Below are 22,534 nucleotides of genomic sequence, written 5' to 3' on the forward strand. Positions count from 1 at the left end.
GGGTCTGTAGAACTTGTAATTTAAATCACATCAAAGGGCATCAGGTTGGGGAAGACTGCATGATAGCAACCTTGTGAATAAGCACCGCTGTGCTGGCCTGGAGTGCAAGGTCTCATTTCAGTCCTGCTGCCATCACTACCAGTAAAGCCAGTTTACCTGGCTCTAGGATGGGCGTTTAAGGCTTCAGCAGGCAATGTATCTTTTCTGAGGTAGCAAGAGCACTGTTGTGTGTCAGCCATCTACATCAACAACGGACAGAGCAATCTTCTTAAGTCCTTTCAAGCTGGGAGTTAGATTCTCTTAGTTCAGCATCTACCGCTAGCAGATGATGATATAAAACTGCTGGTGCTATAGAGTTTATAGGATAAAACTGCAATGAAAAATTCAATGTTCCAGAGGCTGCACTTAATGTGCAAACTGTCTGGTGGAGAAGAGGCCTCTGAAAGGCAGTTTTACAGAGACTCTGCTGAAGTTGCCTCGAATTTGCATTTACAGCAAAACAAGCATTTCATATTCTAAACAGTATAAATTGGTACCTACATTTAACACTGGAGCACTGAAAAAGGACAGCTTATTTTTTCATAAAATCTGATCCATAAAGTAAAAAAATTGGCAAATAACCATCTGAGAAATAGGTTTTTTACTTTGTTGTAACCAGAACAATCTTCAATATACAGCCTAAAGGCTTTACATTTCATACCTAAATGCAGAATATAATTTGGAAATGAAGAACAATTGAATAATTTGAGCTGTCTACTTCAGTTGCTATGAGTGACACGAAGTTCCATTTTATACTGTCAAAAATATACAGGTAGGGTGATTGGATTTCCCATTTGCAGTCTGGGAGGTAGAGAACATGCATCTAAAATCCCAAAATCTAGCTAAACTCTCTTGAATCACATCCAGCTCTTTGCTCTTAAAGCACCTGTATGCAGTGCACCTGGTTCTCTGTAGTTCAATTTTATATCTGTGAGGAAATGCCCAGTCTGCTTGCCTGCTCTCTTTGTAGACTTGCTTGCAGTGACCTTCCCTAACATCATGGTTTTTTTAATATGACACATTTGTTCCAATATGATTTAGCCAGCATCCCTCTTCCTCAGCATTTGATCTTAAAAAGGTAAAGGTACCCCTGCCCGTATGGGCCAGTCTTGACAGATTCTAGGGTTGTGCACTCATCTCACTCTAGAGGCCGGGAGCCAGCGCTGTTCGCAGACACTTCCAGGTCACGTGGCCAGCGTGACAAGCTGCATCTGGCGAGCCAGCGCAGCACACGGAAACACTGTTTACCTTCCCGCTGGTAAGCGGTCCCTATTTATTTACTTGCACCTGGGGGTGCTTTCGAACTGCTAGGTTGGCAGGCGCTGGGACCAAACGACGGGAGCGCACCCCGCCGCGGGGATTCGAACCGCCGACCATGCGATCGGCAAGTCCTAGGCGCTGAGGTTTTACCCACAGCACCACCCACGTCCCATGTCTGCTAACTAAGTGCTGCTGAAATGTGTATTCACTTTACCTTCTGTCTCACTGATTCACTGTTGAGGTGATTATGTTAGCCATTAACCACCATTAACGTTCATTGTTTTGTTGTTGACCCTCCTCTCACACATTTTTTGCTCCCTGTGACTTAGCCAAACACACACAGAAAGCATAGTCACTGTTTACATCTTAATGAAAATTTATGGTATTTATTAATGTAACCAAAAAATGGGCATGACTTGTATTTTGTGAACGTTAAAAGGTGAGCTTGATGCATCTACTTTTATAATAACATTTTATTATTTATTATAAAATGATCAGTTAATTTTTCTATCACCTTGTTTGTACTGGGGCCTGAATTAATAATGCAAACTGCTTATTTTTTTTTCTGGACAAAGTGTGTGTGTGGGTTGCACAGTGTGTGCAGAATCATTAGCACACCCTACAAGCTATGCCTTGAACAATGTGAATTGGATTTTTTTGGGGATGTGTTGAGTTGTGGGGAATCATAAACACAGTGCCCTGAAATTTGTCCCATTCTAGAACTAAGTGATCTATTTGGTGGGCTGAGGGTGGGGGAAAATCCCACCCCAAGACTGTCCCTGCCCCAGGCAGCACCCCTATAAGATTCATTTTATCTTCATCACCACCACAACCCATTTATCACCAGTGCATCTTCAAAGTCAGTGTGATTTACACTTCTGGGAAGGACTCTCCTCAAACAAAAAGCATTTTATGTATAAATCCAACTAACATTAATGACAAAGACCAGTAACTCCAGGGGGTGAAGTGGCTCAATGAGTTTTCAACCTGATTTGAAATGTCATTAAAGACGTAAGCAATTTTATTTTCAAAAAGTTAAGGTACTGGCTTTACTGGCTTGGGAATAGTTAAAATTTGTGAAGTGCAAATGTGTTGAATCGCTATTGGAACCAGTATCAAGGATCACATTGCAACCCTACCAGAGACAGGAGATTCAGTCGCATTTTAGCCTGTCACACACAAAAAAGTCCTCTGGGACATGGCCAGGAAAGCCCAGCACCATGGTCATGTCAGTAGCACTTCAGTGATGAGATTTCCCATCACCAGAAAGGTTTATCTCCATTCTGTCATGAGCTGAAGCCTGGGTGAACAGGAGTAACTGAGTGTGCTTGAGTTGGACTTAGGAAATCCTGGCAGATGCCGAGGTATTCTAATTGGCAGAGCAAGTTTGCTGAAGTACTTGATTGGCACCATGGAGGTCAGGGGTGTAGCTATATGCACACAGCTGATGGGAACTAAATTCTGGTAACAGCAGCATCATATTGCCTAATCACCCAGTCATTTTGTTTAATCAAAGGCACACCTTGGCAATGGGCTACTTTTGTAGCCCAGTTTTCTAGAATAAGTGACATAAAACCAACACAAGACTACCTAACTGTGATCTTATACTTAAAACTTCTTCATATTTATGTTGCTTTCCTACAGTATTTGCTTTCATTTGCATTAAAGTTCTTATTCAATGTTATGTTGCTTATTCATGTATTCAATAACAGAAATGCAGGGCAATGTCTATGACCACCCAACATTTTTATGTTTTAATTTATATTCAGATTACTTCTTCTGTTCAATATTATTATAGTTTCCAAAGCACTATGCACAAAGAACAGATCAAAGCCTAGTTCCTCAAATCGCATTCAAGTAGGCATTTACACACACCATAAAATTTGGTCAATGGCAAAAGTAACATAAAAAGCACAAGAAACACTGGTAATCTTACATAGCATTGCCTGAACAGAGATATATCCTGGCTATGTATTAATGCACAAAGGCACTTAAAGCTCCACAGCAAGGCAAGTGTTTGAAGCATTTATGTAACATTAATTTTGCCATCCTCACATTAATCTTATTTGATGGAACTTTTGGTCTTTGTAGAAGTACTGAATTTCCTGTTTTTGGAATTCAAAGGGTGATGTGTGAGGAAAATAAAAATGAACTTCCTGTGTTATGAATTGGAATTAATACATGAATGTAGGCTAAGCTATCACTTTGCTAGTCTATTTATTATGTGGAACCTAGTGAATAATCCCTCTTGGATATATTGTGGTTAAGACTGATAACATATTATGAATGTAATTAATATCAGCACACAAAAGTTAATTGATGCATTTCCCTTTTTCAGTCTGAATGATTTAATTAAATTTCCATGTGCTTAAAAAGAACCATATTTATGTCTACCAAACCAGATAATTTTCATTGTATAAGCAACTTTTTCTTTAAAAAAAATAATAATTCTTCAAATGTAAAAGCTATTATTCATTGTCTACACAGATGGTGTCTAATAGATGCTAAAATGAATCTTTGTTTCTCCTCCTCTCCTTATTTTACCTCGTTAATGAAGTCCCCAATGTCCCCAGGATGAGGAGCTGCTGATCTGACCGGATACTGAGGTTCTGCATGGATAGGTCTTTCATCAAGTCGTCTTATTCCGACAGGTTTGATGGCATCTGGTTCTATGGTGTCTGGTTGCTGGAGCTGACTTAAGTCATAGTCCTGTGAAAGTAATAGGCAATCACAATGTTTTGAGAATTTAGCAAGGGAAATTCCATTCCTACAAATGAATGCATATATTGAGAATTATAAAACCAATTCAGAATGCATCTTGAATTTATCTTCATCTCTCACACACATTCATTTAGAGTAAAACAGAATGCTTATTGCCTCCATAGTGTCCCTGTCTCCATTTACAATGTCATTCCAGTTGGCTGCTTTGTGCTACACCTCATCCATTTTCTACTGCGAAACAGATTCAGAAGTAGCATTCATCTGTGACTAAACAATTTGCCTAGTAAAATACCTATTTAATATATGCAGAAAGTTGCCAATATTGACTCCTCTGTAACACAAATAAAATGCTAGATATATTCATTCTGAAACACAAACAAGGACAGAACTGTGCAGTTCTGGATAACACATTTGGAGAATGGCAAAGTCCTGTAGATGCTTTTGGACGACATGTTCCATCAGCTCCAACCAACACTGGTAATGGTTAGGTATGATGCGAATTGTAATCCAACCAAAAGTTTGTGGGTTTTTAAAAAAAAATTGGGAAAGCATTCAGCCATGTGATATATCACATGCAATGCAAGGTCATAAAGTCCATGAATTACCATGTCATCTGCTGTTTGTGTAGACTACATTTTAGATGTAAGATGGAGAGGAACTGTCAGGATAGCTTTTCATCAACACCAAACTGGATGACATCCTGTGCGACCACAAATAATTTCAGGCGAAAGTGCCCATCTAATATTCAGCCAACATTTTAATTAAAAATAGATGGTTCTAGAAATGCTAGGTCCTCTGAAGGGATTATTAAATATCTGGGGCTGCATTTAGGAGATGTTCTAGATTTCATTATTTTACCTTCAGTATGTGTCAGCACAGGGTAAGGATTAGGAAAAACCAAACATATAAATCCACATCCTTATCCTGTTTATCTTTTTCACTACAAGTGGATCCAAAGAAGCAAATAAGGTATTTAACAACTGCCACATCCTTCTCACGCATCCTTCTCAGTTCTCAGGAGAGAAAAGGCACAACCCCCAGGCATAAGGTAGATCTTGGTAAAACATTGTGACTCTTGTGCTTTGTTTTGCATAGCAGGCTGGCCCATACCACCCCACATCCCAGAAAGGATCGCTGTGTCAAATGAGACAGTGCAGAGTAAATAGGATGAGAAACGTTCTGCAATGTATTAACTAAGAATTTACAAATGGTTGTTGAAGTCAAATCTCTTCTCCTAGTTTAATTAATATATACTATTTCTTGCTTGTTGTGATAAAAGTAACTGGAGTTATAAACGTAGCAGGTGAAAACATTTTGGTGAAAGCTCTGGAAGAGGTTGAGGTCCTTTTGAAGTGAAACTGTGGTAAGCTGATTTTCCAAGAAGGGTGTCATTCTGAGTGACCAGCTTTCATAATGGCCTAGATCTGGGATAGGCAACCTGATGCCCTCCAGATGTTATGAACTACGACTCCCATCAGCCTCAGCCAAGCATGGCCAATGGTTAGTAATGATGGCAGTTCAGAATGATGGAGGGCACCAGGTTACATACCTCTGGTGTAAACAGTGTCAGTGTCGAGCAGGCATGGGCAAACTCCAGCCCTCCAGATGTTTGAGACTACAACTCCCATCATCCCTAGCTAACAGGACCAGTGGGCAGGGATGATGGGAACTGTAGTCCCAAACACTTGGAGGGCCAGAGTTTGCCTATGCCTGTTTTAGAGCCGCAGAAAGGAAGGGAGTATTGGGACTCCTAAGGTTGTGTTGGAACTCCAAGGGATTATGCCTGAAAGACTCTCATGCGGCTCTCAAGAAGATAGGATACATACTCAATGGCTCAAAATAATGAATCCATCTAGGTGTACTTTGCAGAATGTATTGAATGGAGGTGGTTCCTGCAGTGCTAACTCTGAATACCCTGAGATCAGCTGTCCCTGTGAAAAACTGCTTAATGCTTCTGACAAGTGAGCACAGTTGCAGACACTCTTTTGCCTCTCTAAATAAGGTGACAACCTGTGCATGGAAAGCCCTGCTTGCACAATGTGAAGAAGGATGCCAATAATCTTTTGTGCCCCAATATAAACCACTGAGGTGGAATGCAGGGCCTGGCAATTGTAGTGAATGATACTTTCTCCCTAGCAGAAAATGAAGGAAAGGGTCCCAAGTCATCCCATGTCTTGAATTTTGATCTGTGCTGTTTTTGTACTGCCTGAATTCTCTTCCCTTTAGCTTTTAGGTGCCTTGCTGGTCCTTTTGATAACTCAAAAGCCAAATGGTCAGTCTCTCTCTTTCTGCCCAAGGCTGGTAACATGACTGACGCTCTGTGGCCTTCCATGTATTGACCCTGGCTTCCCAGCAGCATCAAGGCCTTTTCTCCAAGAGGGAAGCCTGCATCATCCTCAATGGCCTCTGTTGGCCTTTTGTGCGAAAACCCTGGCAGATCAGATATCTTTCAGCACTATGCTTCTTGCCAAGGCAGATGGCATAGACCAGGGGTCAGCAGGGGGCCGGTCCACTGTCCCTCAGACCTTGTGGGGGGCCAGACTATATTTTTTTTTGGGGGGGGGGAAGAGAAAAAGAACAAATTCCTATGCCCCACAAATAGCCCAGAGATGCATTTTAAATAAAAGCACGCATTCTACTGATGTAAAAACACACTGATTCCCGGACCGTCTGAGGGCTGGATTTAGAAGGTGATTGGGCTGGATCTGGCCCCCGGGCCTTAGTTTGCCTACCCATGCCTTTGGTGGATGAAACTTTCTTTCTAGACTACTGGCACTTCCTGAAAGTAACCACTGCACCACATATAGAGTGTGGTGTTTTTTAATGCTGTAATATGTAGTGTCTTTAGCAAAGCTTCTTGTCAGGCCTGACACTTTTGGGGAGATGCACCAGCTGAAATTCATACTGATAAAATTATTAAAATTCATCTACTTATAGGTACAGGGTCACATAGTGAAAAGTTAAACAAAGATAATTAAAAATATTTCTGTTTAGTATACTGTTATACATTCCACACATAATTTTTTTTACTCTTAAGGATTTTGTTGCAATGCTCAGAAAACAAAAATAAATCACATTTCTAAAACTGCGTATAGCCAATTATTTTACCCTAAAAAATATCTGTTGTGGTCTAAATGTTTTGAGAACTGAAGCGTGAACCTTAATGAACAGCTTACAGTAATTAAAATACTCATTCTTCGTCTCTGCTTTAATGTTACTGCACAAGCTCCATTAAGTTTTTCCCCTTTTATATTTTACACTAATACTTCTCCAGAAGAACTATTCAGATTTAATCTTAAGGGCAAATATGATCTGTAGATGGTCTCTGATAGGATATAGATTTCAATGCTATGTTCTTCACTCCGAAGTGAACTATTCCATTATCTAAGGCTGCTGCACTTAGCCTAGTATAAAGCAAAACTGAACACTTTTCAACCCAGAACCTGACCCATAACATTGATGGGATCATGGACCAAACACCATGAGTTTATAAGTCCTTTGGTCTCTATTATTTGCTACAGATGTATCATTATTTGCTAGAGATGCTCAGTGGAAGAGAATGAGAGAAGGAAAAGCTGGCTTCCTCCCACTGCTATGACTCATTTTCAGATTCGTCATTCAACACACACATTATACTAAGTGCTGGTAGAAGCCTCGATTTAAAGGCAAAAAGCATTGTTTCTTCTAGTGACCATCTTCCCATGTGGTTTTCATGGCTCTGTACCATCTCTGAAAACAAGCACCTTTGCCTGTGATTATGCTAGTGAAGGATAGGAGGTGAAGTGAGCTTATTATCCCCATTTAGTACTCCCAAGTGTTCTGCAGCCAACTTTAATTGTTATTTAATGATTATGTCTGCCTCCAGAAGGATCAAATGGAAGTTGGGGAAAGCTCATGGAAGCAATCAATAACCCTGCCTTCTCCTTACAAAGGAAAGAATTAGCCTCTTTTGATGCTCTGGGTTGCTGCTTCCAAACACATAGAAATGTGTAAAATGTGATGTTCTGTCTTGCATCTGGAATGAATCTGAAATAAGTTGAGAGCCCCGGTTTTGGATAGTGGGAAAGTATTGGGAAGAAATGTCAATATTTGGGTCCAGAACAAATCTTGTTGCTGGTCTCAGTATATGCACACAAACACTTTTCTGTATTATTTCTAAGACTTTCTATATCCCCCAACCCATCCCAGTTTCCTGCTGTTTTCTCATTGTGCTATTAGTAACTATGAGCCCATTTCTCACCTGGTCTTCTTCTCCACCACCTTCTTCATCATACTTCAGGATGTTGTCTCTTACATCATCTTCAGGGTCAATGAGCAGCTGTTTGGCCTGACGTTCCTTATCACGACGTTTCATCCAAACAACAAACAGCAGAACCAGAACTACAGGAGGTGGAGAAGAGCAAAAGCAGATGATATTAGCTCGTTTTCAGATTACTACTGTTTTAAAAACACATGGGGACCCTGTGGTCCTTGACAACTTCATTCATCCCTGATCATTGGTCATGAGGCTGATGGGAGCTGGAGTACAGTAACATCTGGAGGGCCAAAGGTTCTCAATCTGTTTTAGAAAGTGCATGAAATTAGTACATTCAATACTAATGGCTGATTTGCATTTTAAAGATCTCAAGCATGGTAAGGAGAAGAAAACTACTGGATGCACATGTCTTTGTAAAGTCTAAATGGTCAAATGGAAATCTGACATATACTGTATGTTGGTGACTTGTGAAAGTCGTTCACGACACTCAACTAGTGTGATGTATCAGCGGAGTATGAGGAGCCCCAGCGAAGTCTTCAGAGATTTCTGACTCCCAGCAGAATAGCTTCTTCCAGAGTCTCTGGTTAAGGGACTAACTTCTCTCCCACCCACATCAAAGCAGCACAGGGTTTATTGTGTCCAGCCACAAGACAAAGCTAAACACTACTATCTACGATATACAGTCCTTCTGGTCTTTGAAGTAAAGATACATATGTACAGAGAGATGTACTAAGACTATCACCATGGTAGCTATATAGACTCCAGTTAATTCTGAATCTGATCCCTTGTGAAGATAACTTTCAAAAAGAGGCCATGAACTGAAACTCTGCCATGGAATGATCAACTGCTCACCATTTCCAAATGCAAATAAATCACCTTATAGTTGTGACGAAAGCACTTCAGAAGCTACAATGAGTGTAGAAACGAAGCAAACTAGTTAACCCATGTGATGGCCTGCCACTCATATGAAACAAAATATTCCATTAAGGAGTTACTAGCTTCAGCATGTCAGTGGCGATCACAGTATACTGTGGATTGCCTTTTCCCACAAGAACCAAGCAAGGCTTTGTGATTATAATCTGAGGCCTTTCTTTGTGTGCCTCGTCCATGAGAAGTCTGGAGGATGGCAACATGAAAACAGGCATTTTCTGCAGCTCCCTGTTTGTGGAATGTTATCCTCAGGGAGGCTTGCTTGGCGCCTTCGTTACATATCTTTAGGCTCCCAGGCCTTTGGCTAATTAAATAGTCCATGGCTTTTTAAACTGTGGGGCGGGTAATTGTTTCATTTGTTATCAAGGTGTGCATTTTTGTGTTTTTATATTGTGAACAGCCCTGTGACCCTCAAATGAAGGGTCCTATAGAAATTTAATAAATAATAATAGTTCTCGACGGACCATTAGTAGACCACCTGCAGACACACAAATCTATAGCCTATCCTTTGGAAAGACCCTATCAGTTGAAACATGTATCTTTGCATCTTACTTTACGAGGGTCTACATATCACTGGTCACATGGCCCCAAGACTTACCGAGTAGTATGATGATGCAGAGGAGAATTGCAATGATGGCCCCTGTGCCCAGCCCTGCACCTACAATCCTGTCGGCATCAGTGCAGTCTCCATTTAAATCACATTGGCAAACTTTCACCTTCAAAATAGACGTGCTGGACTTGGGAGGATTCCCAGAATCTGTTATTATTATTGGAACATCATAGATGCCAGCCTCAAGGTACTTGATCCTCAAAGCCAGTTGGGCTCGGTCACCTGAACAAGAAAACAAGCTATGTAAATATGCTTTATGTGGACATGAAATGTCTGGAGAAATGTCTGTTCTAGGACCTCTTTCAGAACTGCATCTGAAGTTATTTTCAAGTGCACTTCTACCTAAACGTAGGTAGTGGCCCTCAGTTTTCCACTAAGTTATAGTCATGTAAGAAAACCAGAGTATGTGGATTCTAACCTTTTAAGTCAGTCTCTCTGATGCCACAAACAGAATTAGGGAGCAATCCTAAGTTTGGAGAACCAGTGTTAAGCCGGCATAATGAACACCAATTCCAAACTCTGCTCACAGCTCACACAAACTCTGCTAAGCCAGCCTAAGCCAGGTAGAAGGAAAACAAACCTTTAAAAGAGTGTTTGACTTACACCACCCTTTTCGCTTCAATTAAATTACACTGGGTTGCCAGGTCACGAGCCCAAGCAGATGGGGAACTAGCTACTGAACATAACCCCAAAAAGATGCAAATATTCATTTTTCAAAAAACCAATGCACATTACCACTAATACGAATAATGGTCCAGTTATTCCTAACACTGGAAGGATGATGTGGCAGTTCAAAGGCAAAGGGCCCGGCATTTGGATCAATGTCATCGTCTATGGCTGTGATGTTTGTTGCATTGGGTTGCAGTGTTTGACAAGTTGTGGCTTCTTGAGGATCCACTCGGGGAGCATTATCATTGATGTCGAGGAGATAGATTTGAAGTGTGCCAGTCCCACTCATTGGAGGGATTCCTTATAGAACAAGGAAAAGTAACATTAGCCTGCTTTCTACTAAAAAGGGGTTACATTAAAAAGGGGATTACATTATTTATTGCACATATCCAAACACATGAATTATGAGTGCGCATGATAATATTAATTATATAGATTTGTTGCAAAGAGTTGACTTTGCTCTGCAAAATTAGGGTTGTGTTGAAACTAGGAAAGGGGATAGGAACTCTTTGAAAAGATTTTCGCCTCACTGCAAAAAATACCTTGTGGAATCATAGAATCGTCGAGTTGGGAGTGACCCTGAGGATCATTTAGTCCAATGCCCTGCAATGTAGGAATATTCAGCTGCCCTACACAGAGATTGAACCTGCAGCCTTGGTGTTATCAGCACCACACTCTAGCCAACTGAGCTATCCAGGCTTCCAACATCGACAATTTTTCCAGAGTGGGAGCAAACAAGTGTGCTAATTCAGAATGAGGGCAAGTGAGCACAAAATAAAATGGAAGCTTGGTATCTCTGATAACGAAAAAAAAACAGCTAGCTGGCACTGCAAAAACAATAAAAGCAACACCTGCCTATGAACAGGAAATAGCAAGCAAGCAGTTCAGACTGTTGCTGGATGGGCCACACTATTAGGTTGCAATTGAGAGGTCCTATGCAGCATGGGAAGGTAAGGAGACATCTAAAGTGTGGGGAGAATGATTGGAGAAGAGGCTTTAGGTGGCTGTTGGCAAATCAAAATAAAGAGCAAGTATCAACAAAGGTGGACAACCATTTTGCCCTCAAGGGCCATATGTGGAGGTCAACAGGTGGTTGGGGGATGTGTTGATGGAACTGGCTATAGGTGTGGCTTGACACACACAAACACACACACACACACACACACACACACACACACACACACACACACACACGTCTTTACTTCTCCCTTCCCCCTCCATCTTAAAAAGTCCTCCAGCATGTTCCTATGCTGCCTCTCTCACCTTTATGCACTTTTCCAAACTGAGATAGGGAAGATGAGCCTTGGAAACATACTTAGAGCTGAAGCTGTTGCAAATGTTAGTCTATGGAGTTCTGCACACTGAGGATCTGCAGATAAAGGTGAGGAAGGTGGCCAAGGGATATGCAGGGGGACAGGGAGGCCCAGAAGGCTGCAGGTTGTTTGCAACGGATCTATTTAACACCTGCACAGAAAGAGTCTTTTGTGTACTACACTCTATTACGATGCTATACTTTAGTGCATATTTATATCAATATTTTAGCGTGCCCCCCTCTGGTGAAAAAGCAAACAAACCTTTGACATTAGGTACATACCATTGTCTGAGGCAAGGAAAGTAGCATTATACATGTTGTTTTTCACATGTGGTGACTCTCTGTCCAGAACACCAATTGTTGTTACCTGACCATTAATGGAATCAATCTTTAGCCAATTAGCAGGATCTGAGAGTTTTGAGTACCTGCAGAAATTTAACAAAAACACACACCACATTGATTTCCAATGTGCTTTATAAAATGAAGAAGAGAAAAGAAGGGCTCGTCTCAAGACGATACGGTTGTTAGGTATTTATACAGATTCTGCTGATCAAGAGTCTGCCTTTTTTTTTGCATTCTTAGGTATACACACTGGGTGAATGCCGTATAATATTTAAAAGACTTGCCTTGAAAGCATTATATAACTATTTTACATAAATGTTACATCACTGGCTATCTCTGATGAATTATTAAACTACATTATTTGGTTGTTTTGCAAATGCTGTTCCCACTGCATTGGGATATAAATACCAGCTGCTTGGGACTGGGTTAAGGGTTAGTGGGACTCCAATCCACAAAGTTTTTAAAAGCCCTCATTTACAGATAACCTTTCTGCTCCACTGAAACACATTCAACCTAGACTGAACCCAACTGAAAGACAGTGTGATGTTTCGAGCAGTGCTAATGCTTCAAGCAGGTTCCTGGCAAGGAAAGGTGAAACTATAATATGGAAGGAGGGAAAGGTGACAAACAAACAAAATTAGAGAAAGATGGACTAATGGAAGAGAAGTACCTAGCTCTTAATGTGCTTCTTTGTAATCATGGCAAGTTTCTCAAATGGTATGCAAGTTTCCCTTATTCAGGGGAACATGTGCAAAAATACATCCAATCTTATCCCATGGTTCACATCAGTCTGATCTGATAAACCACTGTGTGGCTGCTATAGTATGTTTGACTGAGTGCAAGAATCCCAGCACCTATATACAAGGTAACAGAGCAGATGCTGGCCCTGTTGCCTACCCTCTAAGCCTTGCAAAAGAACAGGCATGTCATGCTAGGGCTACTTCACCGGTAGGGAAACCAGAAGGCAGCATTTCCTCCGATCCTGTTGCACAATTTCTTATGAAACGTTCAGCTGCACAGACTAAGCAGCTGTTGGAAATGGCTGGAGATAATGAGGACATTCATGTATCTGTCCTAGAATTCCAACTCAGCTGGCTGTTAGGTATTTAAGCAGAAGGCAGCCTAATTAGCATAACGGCTAACCTGTTTAAAGTTAATCCATTTTGAGGCTTGCTATGCTATCAAGGCCCAAGATGACACAGGGGGGCATGCAGTCAGCCAGTGGAGAGAACAGACTTCAGAGTACTGAAAGCACCAAGCCTTGCTATTTCCAGCCCCCTACATTTTCTGCAATTCTACCCAGGGTTTGTGCAGGTGGGCACGCTGGACTAAATGCAATGGGGCAAGCGTTGCCTTTTAACTGCCTGGTTCTGGCAGTGCTACAAGGCGCATGCATAGAGATTTTGATGTATAAGGTTCTCATGTACAGAGATTTATAAAGGTATAAGGCCGTTGCAGGCCCTACTGTACCTTAGAGTAGTCTGCTGCATGTAACGATCAGGGTCCTGAGCAGTGAAGGACGTTAAGACCTTGCCAGCAAGTAGCCCTTCCTCCTGACGCACGAGCTTTGTGACTGGGACAAAAATCGGGCTCTCATTCACATCAATAACTGTAATGGATACAGTCGCCGTTGATTGAGGAGGATGCTGAATTCCTTTTGCCAAAGGCACTTGGTTTTCTGCAGCTACTGTCAGTACAAACATCCTATTGGTCTCAAAATCAATAGGCTGGCAAAAGCAAAATGAGAACTATGTTAGTAGTTGCATTTGTCATGGGGCTGCAGAATTTTTCAACATTTTAAGCAGACAGTTTATCAGACATGTTGGGGGGGGGGTAAAAACATTTATTTATGGCCTACAAGGGAAATATTACTTGCAGCTTCTTGAAGTAATTTCTGTCTTTAGGGAATTGTAACTGAAAACACAGGGGCCATGAGCACTGGTCTCAAACTTGCTCCTGAAAATTAAATCGCCTCTTCCATTGTGTTGTGTCCTCTTTCAGGGCTGCACTTCGGGGGGGGGGGGGAATGCTTGCCCTTAGATCTGCACTGATTTTGATGGACCCTGGGTATTAAATATTCTGCTATGTCTAGGGGTATAACAAATTATCATTAATATTTGCCTTTTTTCAGACAATGGTATTTGCAAAATGAAACTTTAAAAGCAACCTAAAATATACCTAAAACAAACTTAACTACTTAAGAATCCTGTAAGTTTCTTTTACATTATAACTGCATAATGGCACCTTGGGCTAAAGAGCGGCTGAATATATTTTCTCCCTACACAGCTTATGCTGCTGAAATCAAGGCATGGAAATTTTTCATAGAAACTGGCAAAGGATTGCTTACTACAATACATCTCCATCAGGAATCATTAAACTGGATTAGAGCTAATAAGGGCTTAGCACTTCTCTTGGGAGATTCCCCAACATTTAATTTATTTACCTAGTTTTACCTTTTTTTTGCCTCTATTCTGACAGTTTTAAAATAAAGAATTTAATTTGAAACAAACTGAGCTGCTGCAAGCAGATTATACTCTGGAGGCTTTAATTTGCTTCTCTTTGGTTTGATTTCAGTGTCTCTGTTCTGTTTTCCATTTCAGAGCATTCTAGTTTGGAACTGCGAGTACATCATTTGCACACGAATACAAAACACATCATCATGTGCTTCTTATTGGCTGAACCTGATACAATTGGTACCCTTGGAAATGTGCAGCTACAGAGTCTAGAAACATGTGGAACAATGGCTGTGGCTCTCTTAGAGCATAATTCACATTCCACTAAAAAAAAAAGTATTCAATTTTCATGGTTCAAAAATGTATATTCTATTGAAAATCATAAGGATGCCTATAATATCCTACTTATTTGTAATTTTCAATGCTTGAATGCTGGCATGAGCCATAAGAATCCATGTTGAGATGATAATTTAGGTGTATGAAAATACAGAAGGTCAGAGGACTGTTCCCACTATCATACACAGACATGTGTAGATGATATCAACAGCAGCAGCAACAACAACAACAACAGAGCACGCACACACACACACACACACGCAGTTGTGGAGTTGTGTTTTGCCTGCTGCTTTTTAGCACCTGAGCATGTACAAATGCAAATGTAGCCTTTAAATACTGGGCTGTAGCCTTTTAACCATTGGTCTTCAGAGGTTCCAACTACACATGATAGTGGTAGACTGGCTTGTTAAATTGGTGAGTCTAATTTTAAGAGCAAAATTTAAGAGCTCTCGGGTGGAGAGGGCTGTTGGTTTTCCTCTCCAATCTCTGTCATCCAGACTCCATCCATTCAATCACACTTTGCTAGTGGAAGGAAACACTAGTAGGGCCAAAAAGACAGACAGACAGACAGACAGACACCCTGGAGAGAAGGACTGTGGTGCATTCTTCTCACTAAAGCATCAATTTTGCTCTTTAACTCTCATCGGGACAGACTTGGGTTGAAACAAGCGCGCACACACGTTGTTTGATCTTAAGCAGCATACCTTTGCATGCAATTAACTTCAAGCAACTGCAAAATCTGAGTCACAGAATCATAAATGTTTACAAAGGACCAGAAACACATCAATCCTATACTTCTGTTCAAAATCAAGGCCCTATTACATCAGCCTCTTAGAAGTGAAACTTTATAATCCAATTAATAATTGCTTGATAGTGCACAGCAAGAGGACAGGAGTGCCTGGCTTGCTCTGGTCCATGGAGTCATGAAGAGTCGGACATGACTAAACGACTAAACAACAACAATAACAACACAGCAAGAGCAAACTAGGAGCGGCTCACATAACCTACTGTTGCTTGGTCTATATGTCCATGATATATCAGTTAGACTTCTTTAATGCAAGAAGTAATACTAAAAGACCTTATTCATTTGGAGATAGTAATATATGCTATTGGAAACAGTTTGGGTATATATATATTAAAGTTTAATTTAACTCAGCCTGAACATTCCATTTAGCAACAGTGCAGTTGTCAAAATTCAAAACCTACTCTAACTGATATATAGGTCTGCTTTGAGATCATTTAATCTACTTTCTGCCCTTTGAGGCTGTGTAATGAAATCCACCATCTACAAAACTTTCTGAGCTGGGGTCGAGACTGGTGGAGCTTAAAAAGTTTTGGTCTCCTGCAAATAAAAATGGATAACATGCTCCTTTGAACAGTCTAGTTAGGTTCTTAAAAAAATTATAAGCTAGAATGACACAATGTGTATGCCTAGGGAAGCTTCCAGAAGATGAATGCCACCCTCACCAGAGACAGGATATACATATATTTTAATATCTACTCCTAATCTGCCTTTTGGGTTTAACAGCCGGAGCTGTTTAATACTCAGCGCTCTGCCATTTATCTGCATCTGCTTAATTTGGTCGATGGCATAACTTACCTTCACAACAGTTACCAACCCATCGTTGCTGTTTGGATCAGTGTTGATAGTAAACCGGCCTGTGGGATCGCCACCAGTCATTCGGTACATGGCATTCCAAGCAGGAGTGTGTGGCTGATCCTTATCAGTCACCGTTAGATTAGCTACTGTAACATCCACTCTGTTTTCAGGGACTTCACCATAGAACTGCAATCGTAAGGCACACGGAATGACATGTATGTCACTGGTCACAGGGGCACATGCAATCTTTTCCATATCGCTGCTACTCAGCAACACTGAGGGTCCCCAGTTTCCAACTTAATTCACTCTGGTTCGAACAGTTTTCAGTTACTATGGGTAATTGGGGCCAGCCCTTCTGTACAGGGGAACCACCTGACAGACAGCTTCTATCAAGTGGCAATGTGAACATATCATTCTCATATATAAATAGAGAGGGGAGAGAGAGAGAGAAGGTGGGGGGGGGGAGGTTTTGCTTTACAGTTAAATGCTGTGCTTTGGGCTGCATTTACTATGCTCTAAGAAGTAGCTATGGCCTTGGTTAAACCACTGAAATCCACTGGGCGACCCAATGTCACAAACATATTAAATCCATTTGGCTGAATCAGCAAGAATCTTTCTTAAGTAAAGGCTATTCATACACTTCATCCCCTTTATCACAGACTTACAATCATGGCAGTGAACTCTGGAGGATTGTCATTGACATCTGTCACCGTGATGACAGCAGTTGCTGTGTTTGAAAGACCATATGTTGGATTTCCTTCCATGTCTGTAGCTTGAATTATTAATGTATACTGTTGTACTTTCTAAAAAACACAAAATGACACCACCAGGAGTTACAGACAGAGCTAACACTCTGAGAGGACAGCAGGTGTTCAATAAATTGTGCTTTGCTATGCAACGAGCTTATCACGCTGCTCATTCTGGTTAACATCACTTGAACTGAGGGTTGCTGGATTTCCAACAACCGATTGCATCTAACCACATTCAGCTCCATGAATTTTTTTTTGGGTGATTTATAACTGCAACAAACCACAGTCTTCTTGACTAGCAAGCAATCACCACCCTGTTCCTGTTTGGGAACACAAAGTTTTGATTTTGGATTAACATTTAAAAAATACAAATGCTGTGTAGCAAATTCAAAACTAATCAGGGATGGGCACTTAAAAAAAAGGTTCATGAGTGCTGAGGCTGGGAGGGCACATTCTTGGGCAAATGATTCAAACTGCCAAGGCTTTGTTGTGGGGGAACTTGAGGGTAATGTAGCGGCAACTTCTCAGCATCACTATGGAAACCAGCACAGGCAGGGCTAACAGAAACAAGTTACTGGAAGAGAAACCCAAATCCAAATTATTTCCACAAACATTCAACATTAGGAACTAGATAGTCCTTCTTCGACAGCACCGCCAGCTTCAATTGTTTTTTGTTTTGTTAAAAACAGCCTTTGGTATTAAGAATGCTTATTCTTACATTATTGTTGGGATTAAGCCAGGACCTGGGGCTCACCCTTACCCTGAAGCTAGAAGTCTCTCTGTTTAGGGATTATACTTTTTGTTTCTTAATATATTTTTAAAAATCATTTTTTATAGTATTTCCTTGAGAGACTCTGATAATTCATTTGGTTTTTGCTGATACTGTATATTGTTAAATGTAAATACACATTACTTCCCCCACCATTTCTGATTTGGAATTCAGCATTTTAATGCTTTTCAGATTGGTGGAGTGATATTATTGCAGAGTTCACTTCATCTTCCAAGCAGAAAACTGGTAAACGATAAAGGAATTTTGTTATTACTCTGAACTGTTACTGTCTTGAGTGCTTTACTGATGGAGCAAAAGAGACTTTTGTGAAAATGAACGTTATTTAGAAAAAATAAATGTCTTTCATTGAAAATGAATTTTTCTCTCTACTCCCTGCACCAAAAACCTTTTAAATGTTATTTCTTGATAGAATGAAGTTGATATTTTCATTTGTCAGCATGATAATAAAACAACAAACTTTTCCCCTGCCCTAAAGAGAGGCATGCATTAGCAAGGGTTGCCAAGTTACTTCAAAACTTCCCTTTGCTTCCAAGTCTTAGGTTGCTTATTCTATGAAGTGTCTGTTCTCTAGGCATGCATGAAAGCACATTTACCTTCCAAGCAAAAATAAAGACAGAATAAAACGGAACAGGATTTAATGTATACAGAATTTTAGAAGCTGCTATAAAAAGTAATAAACCATAACGAGAAAAAGAAAGTGATAAATATATGCAGTTTTGCCTTTCAGGGCCATTCATTTCTGGCTGACCTAAATGGGTGCAGCTAGGCTGGACTGGGGCTCAAAGAGGTTTGGCTTGCATGTTTTTCACAAGCACACAGAACGTTGTGCACTGGATTCGGCCCACACCTAAATCCTGAACAGAGTTGGATGGCCCCAGACAATTTGAGTACACAGAGCTATGGATTGCTGTGAGTCACTGGATGAGCACAGAACAATCTGTGGCATCAGGCTGGAAAGAGAGGCAGGCAGAGAAAACCGTGGGCAAAGAGCAGCATTATTCCAGAAAATAGGCACAACTCCCTTTTCTGCATGACAGCCTACATCTTGTGGAGTGCAGGTGTTGCTTTGCAAGAGACTTTCCTGCAGGAAAGCCACTTGCAAAGCAGCACTGCACAGGATCAGCTGTATACGAGCTGATGCGCGAGTGGATTAGATCCTGCACAATGCTAGCACTTTGCTAGTACTTTCCTTTGTGTGCAGGGAAACCGCTTGTGAAGGAGCAACTGCTAGCACTGCATAGGCTCAGATCCCTCTGCTTAACAGCTGTTAAGTGGGACCATCTGATCCTGTTTGGTGCCAATGCACCAATGCACAGGCCCTTGATTCTGCCCGACAGGGAAACTGTTGTTGTTAAAGGAGGAAAATACAAGACACGTTTCATCAATTCAGCAGTTGACATCAGGACTGTCTTCACCTGCATGAAAATGAACTAAGCCACACACTGAAGAGAAGGCAAAACCTCTGTAGGCTTCTTTACCAGGTGGCCTTGCACTCAACCTGGCTATTACGTGGGATACGTAAGTTGTACCAATCCTTCAACTCGGTTGCACATCAGTGGTTTCCAAACCCCCCCCCCCATGAACCACTTAAAAATTGCTGAATGTTTTGTGGAGCACTTAACCATTTTTTCTGCCTGTTGCAGCAACTGTAATGTGCTGAGCCAGGTGCCCTGATATTTAATTGTATTTTCATTGTTTCTCTTATTTCTTATATTTTATTTTATTGCATTAAATTCAACAGAATTCAAATTGCAATACAATAAAAGAAAATGTAAGCAAGAGAAATAACATTAAAAATCAATATGGGTATTTACTGCAGGCATGCCATGGATCACCTAAATGAAGCTCACGGAGGACTTTTAGATCACTGTTTGGAAATCCCTGCTCTAGGAGATTGACAATACAGCCTCAAATGGTTGCAACCAGTGTTAGTCCTACCCAGTGTAGACCCACTGAAATGAATGAACATGATGAACTTAGGTCCATTAATTTCACTGGGTCTACTCTGAGTAAAACTTAGATGTATATAATGCAATCTTTGCTCCTGTATTATGTTGTTTACTAGCTACAATGGGGCAGTTTTGGTTGAGCCAGTGATGGTTTCTTTAGCATTTCTTTCTCAGGTCACAGGCAAACAAAATCTTAGAGTTGCAGATGCTTAGAAATAAATGCAATGAACACTTCTTTAAATGTAGGAATGCAGCAACATATATGCTGCTATTATTACCAACCTCCTCCCTACAAAGAATAAAACCAACTTCAAAAGACTCTTGCGTTTAGCTTCAAAGTCAAATGTTTACTGCTGACAACTGAAAGATCCTTCAGAGGTATATTAACCCCCATGTTGTGCCAAGGCATTAAAATCAAGGCAGAATTCTGGTACAGGATAATATTCTTTCATGAATAAAATTAAGAAGTGAGCAAACAAACCGATTAAGTAAATTTAGTAATAATAAACTGTGTTCCAATTTAATAACCCGAAATGAGGCTAATAAAATGCGGGAAGAAATTAGCACTTCCATCACTTCTCTAGGAGCTTTCAAGACAGAAATCCCAATGCTGGGAATGTGTGGAGCACCACAGTAGCCTTAACTCCAGCAAGCTAGACGTTAATCATAACTTTGCAAAAATCACACGAATTAAGTTTCTACATGGGCATATAATATTGGTAGCCATATATATGATGAGGCAATACGGTTAAACATTTGCAAAACAAGACCCATCTTACCTCTCTGTCAAGGCCAGCAGCAACTGTGATAATGTCGCCAGTTTCATTGTTAATTGTAAACATGCTCGGGGAGGGTGTGCTTGGTGCTTGTGACAAGATTCGGTATCTCAGCATTCCATTCAACTGATTCGGGTCATCAGCATCAATAGCAGTGACCGTCATTACATAGGTTCCTAACGAAAGAACAAATCATCTTCAAGGTTAAATAAACAGATTACACATGGTCACCCAGAAGCTCCTAACTTGGGTCTTTATAAACATTTACTTCCTCTGACAAAACATTTCACATTCCTTCCCTTATTCAAACCACACACTTTCCCCCTAGGCTTGTGATTACTAAAGGACAAACTGAGATAGAATCACAAGTGCTTATTCAATACCCTAGTTCACTTGTTGTGGATTATCATCTCCCAGCAGTCAGGTTCTCCAAAATTTTAAATGAAGATGTGTACATTTAAATAGCTATTTCCCTGACTCAGCTCAAATGAGTAGCATCGTGCATAAACTAGTGTTTTTAATTTCCAGTGTGGGATAAATGTTGATTTTGCAGAAAGTTAATGCTTGTCGGCTCAGTATACAAGCCTGAACAAAGAAAGGGCATTTCTAGTTACCATTTACTTCCCCTTATTAAACTGACTTTTAAAACAGTGATGATTGTTGGCATGTGATAGGGGTACATTCCATTCTGCAAGACCATGAAAGGCCATGTCAATGGGATGCAATGGGAAATTAAGACAGGGAGCAACTTCTTATTATATGCACAAAAGCAAATCTGATCATGCTCCAAGACTGAGGATGATCAGTTTGGGAAGTGAACATGCCTTCTAAGAGTCTGATCTTGTGCACAAAAATCTTCCTAAACCTCAAGCAGCAAAGTTGAAAGATAAAGGTTATCTGACTCCATAAAGACCATCATAAATATTTGGATCAGTATCACTCTTATTTCATCCAATACATTTTAAGAAATCAAAAAGCAATCTGTCCTTTAGTGTACATTGTTTATTTGAATAAAATTTAAAAACTTTTCTCCTGAATTTCCCAGGAAGATCTTAGAACTGCAGGAAGAAGTTCTTATATCACTTGATAATGGTATAGATAGGTAGCCGTGTTGGTCTGCCATAGTCAAAACAAAATAAAAAAAATCCTTCCAGTAGCACCTTAAAGACCAACTAAGTTAGTTCTAGGTATGAGCTTTCGTGTGCATGCACACTTGGTATCTGAAAAAGTGTGCATGCACACGAAAGCTCATACCTAGAACTAACTTAGTTGGTCTTTAAGGTGCTACTGGAAGGAATTTTTTTATTTTGTTTTGATAATGGTAGTTTGCTTTCCCATCAACTACTAGGTAGAGTAACCCAATTTGGCTTTTATTGACTTTTCTTTTAGCTAGCACATCACATAAAATTAATCTTTTCCTTGGTTTACGTATGGATTGCCTACTTTCTCTTTATACCTGTTCTCAATCTACAAAAGGAACCTGTGTGTGAAGCCTAAGAATGCAGGCAGAACTGAGTTCAAAGGTGGTGGTCGTGTTTACAGAGATTGGGGAATTAACCATTATGTGTCTTCAGTTTCGCCGGACGCCTTGGTACACCTTGAAACCTGCACGGCACTTTTAAAAAAGCCTTGCAACTTCCTCCCAAGCTTCACATTAAAACTCTTTATCAGATAGTGTAAGGTAAAGGTAAAGGTACCCCTGCCCGTACGGGCCAGTCTTGACAGACTCTGGGGTTGTGCGCC

At 40.6% G+C, this 22,534-nt stretch overlaps 1 protein-coding gene across 1 annotated transcript in view; it reads right to left on the bottom strand.

The window, feature by feature from the left end:
* The window catches only part of CDH2 (cadherin 2), a 130,950-nt gene that overhangs the window by 2,882 nt on the left and 105,534 nt on the right, over window positions 1-22,534 (bottom strand). Inside the window, exons 7-15 of the mRNA XM_079982669.1 lie at window positions 20,795-20,967; window positions 17,193-17,330; window positions 16,528-16,713; window positions 13,609-13,865; window positions 12,079-12,221; window positions 10,551-10,784; window positions 9,804-10,037; window positions 8,261-8,400; window positions 3,844-4,008 (exon numbers count right to left, since the gene is read on the bottom strand). Coding sequence (XP_079838795.1) covers window positions 3,844-4,008; window positions 8,261-8,400; window positions 9,804-10,037; window positions 10,551-10,784; window positions 12,079-12,221; window positions 13,609-13,865; window positions 16,528-16,713; window positions 17,193-17,330; window positions 20,795-20,967 — 1,670 coding nt within the window. The remainder of the gene's footprint in view (window positions 1-3,843; window positions 4,009-8,260; window positions 8,401-9,803; window positions 10,038-10,550; window positions 10,785-12,078; window positions 12,222-13,608; window positions 13,866-16,527; window positions 16,714-17,192; window positions 17,331-20,794; window positions 20,968-22,534) is intronic.

The sequence above is a fragment of the Podarcis cretensis genome, assembly GCF_951804945.1.
Source record: "Podarcis cretensis genome assembly, chromosome: 7".
NCBI classification, from domain to species: domain Eukaryota; kingdom Metazoa; phylum Chordata; class Lepidosauria; order Squamata; family Lacertidae; genus Podarcis; species Podarcis cretensis.